This window comes from Penaeus chinensis, chromosome 30, assembly GCF_019202785.1.
Source record: "Penaeus chinensis breed Huanghai No. 1 chromosome 30, ASM1920278v2, whole genome shotgun sequence".
Taxonomy (NCBI): domain Eukaryota; kingdom Metazoa; phylum Arthropoda; class Malacostraca; order Decapoda; family Penaeidae; genus Penaeus; species Penaeus chinensis.
Window position 1 is genome coordinate 7,762,668 of NC_061848.1, and position 2,500 is coordinate 7,765,167.

At 41.9% G+C, this 2,500-nt stretch overlaps 1 protein-coding gene across 1 annotated transcript in view; it reads left to right on the forward strand.

Moving 5' to 3' along the window:
• The window catches only part of LOC125041202 (carboxylesterase 4A-like), a 43,636-nt gene that overhangs the window by 6,760 nt on the left and 34,376 nt on the right, over window positions 1-2,500 (forward strand). Inside the window, exons 3-4 of the mRNA XM_047636040.1 lie at window positions 368-564; window positions 1,766-1,888. Of these exons, the coding sequence (XP_047491996.1) occupies window positions 368-564; window positions 1,766-1,888 (320 nt within the window). The remainder of the gene's footprint in view (window positions 1-367; window positions 565-1,765; window positions 1,889-2,500) is intronic.

Genomic DNA, 2,500 nt, shown 5'->3' on the forward strand with positions numbered 1-2,500 from the left:
CAGTTTCTTCCCTTGTGTCACTTTTCTCTCTTTCCCCCGTGTTACTTTTCGTGTGTCCTCTTTCCTTTGTTTTTCCCTCCCTTTTATTTCTTTCCATATGTCCTCCTCCTTGCGTTTCTTGTCGTATCTTCTTCCTTTTTTTCTCTTTCTTTCTTTTTTTAATTTGTTTTTGCGTGTTTCTTTCCATACGTCTCCTTCCCCGTGTTTCCTTTAATAGCTTCCTCCTTTCCCTTTTCCGTGTTTATTGCCCAGTGTCTCCTTCCCCGTGGTTCTTCTAATGTCTAGCCTCCCCGTGTTCCCCCTTTCCCGTGTTTACCTTGAGAATTGTTCTAACATTTCCGAAGAACTACATCGGTTCCTTCAACAGTGACCCTACACCCCACGTCCTTGCTGATATGTCTGATCGGAATCTGGGTCGCGTGTCCTTCGTCAGGAGAACGCCCTATGGTGGATCTGACTCAAGGGCGCTTGGTGGGTGTCGAGGTGACCGCAGGGGGCGTAACCTACAATGCCTTCAGGGGAATACCATACGCAGAACCACCTACTGGGGAGCGTAGGTTCATGGTAAGCCAAAAAAAAAAAAAAAAAAATAATAATAATAATAATTATTAATTAATTAAAATAAATAATAATAATAATGATAATAATGAAAATAACAATAATAAAAATAGTGAAGGTTGAAAATGATAACAATGTGTAAATAAATGTATTTCACAAACACATTACTAAATAGATCCGTAAGAGAAGATGGGGCGGTTAACAGCGAGAAAACTTTGATATGAAAGAGATATGTTCATAATTTATAGTTAGGTAATCCACTATAAGCATAATTTAAAGATTTCCTGTAGCTACATGTGTTTTGTTTCCATTCAGCTCTTGAATTTGGTAAGTGTCTTGGGAATTTATGGTGATGAATAACATATGGGTGTAGATAAGGCTAATCTCGTGTAACAACAGTATCTTAATTTTGCCTCTCTCTGTTGTGAACTTTCCTTTCCTTCTTCTGCCTCTCTCACTCTCTCTGCTTTTGGATGTCTGTCTGCCTGGGATATTTGTTTCTGTTTTTCATTTAAATTTCAGTCATTCCCTTGTTTTTTTTTTTTTTTTTTTTTGTATGTCGGTTTCTCCCGCTCTCTTTCTTTTCCCTTCTCTCTCTCTCTCTCTCTCTTTCTTTTCCCTTTTCTCTCTCTCTCTCTCTCTCTCTCTCTCTCTCTCTTTCTTTCTTTCTTTTCCCTTCTCTCTCTCTCTCTCTCTCTCTCTCTCTCTCTCTCTCTCTCTCTCTCTCTCTCTCTCTCTCTCTCTCTCTCTCTCTCTCTCTCTCTCTCTCTCTCTCTTTCTTTTCCCTCTCTCTCTCTCTCTCTCTCTCTCTCTCTCTCTCTCTCTCTCTCTCTCTCTCTCTCTCTCTCTCTCTCTCTCTCTCTCTCTCTCTCTCTCTCTCTCTCTCTCTCTCTCTCTCTCTCTCTCTCTCTCTCTCTCTCTCTCTCTCTCTCTCTCTCTCTCTCTCTCTCTCTCTCTCTCTCTCTCTCTCTCTCTCTCTCTCTCTCTCTCTCTCTCTCCCTCCCTTCCTCCCTCCCACCCTCCCTCTCCCCCTCCCTCTCTCTCTCTGTCTCTTTCTTTCTTTCTCTCACTCCCCTCTCGCTCTCTCTTCCATCCTCCCTCTTATCTTCTCTCCTCTCCATGAACCTACATTCCAAACCAAACTCCGACCCCGCTATCGAGCCCACCCGTTCGAAACCCATCCATCAGCTCTCCCCTTCTCCCGTAGGACCCCGTGGCTGCAGGGCCCTGGGAAGGAGAGCGAGACGCCGAGGTCCTGGCACCGGCATGCCCCCAGGGTGATTCCGAGGGCCAGGAAGACTGCCTTTACCTTAATGTTTACACGCCGAAGGTAAGCTTGCGACTAATAAGCGGAAAGGTCTGCAAGATGATTTAATTTACTCTCAGAATGTTTCGTTTAGCTTTAATTTTACTTTACGATTACTATGTTGCTTTGAAAGGATTTTATTAATTTAGAGAAGATGAGTGTGAATGATGGGTGTAGGTGATTGCGTATTTTTTTCAAGTTTGAGAGATCTTATATATGGAAAATTACTAAATGACGTTATTAATAAGCATCCAAGAATGAAAGAAAAATGTGCTATGAATTTTAGGACGTAATTAATTAAATCAACTGGAACTGATTATATGTTTATACCATAAATACCTCACGTTTGGATAGAAGTTTTGATATATGAGAATTTTTAGATTAATAGATGAATAAAGCGAAGGAATGGGTGAAGGCTATGAGGAGGCAAACCCAGATGAAAAAGAGAAAAATAGATTAATTAATTAGACAAGAAAATAAAAAGGGAAAAACGATAGACTGGACAGAAAGAAAAGAGTGAAAAACTCAGCCTTCCTTCGTGAACTGTCTTCCTTCCTCTTCCTTCTCCTCTCCTCCCCTTCTCTCTCTCTCCCCTTCCCTCTCTCCCCTTCCTTCCTCCTCTCCTCCTTCCCCCTC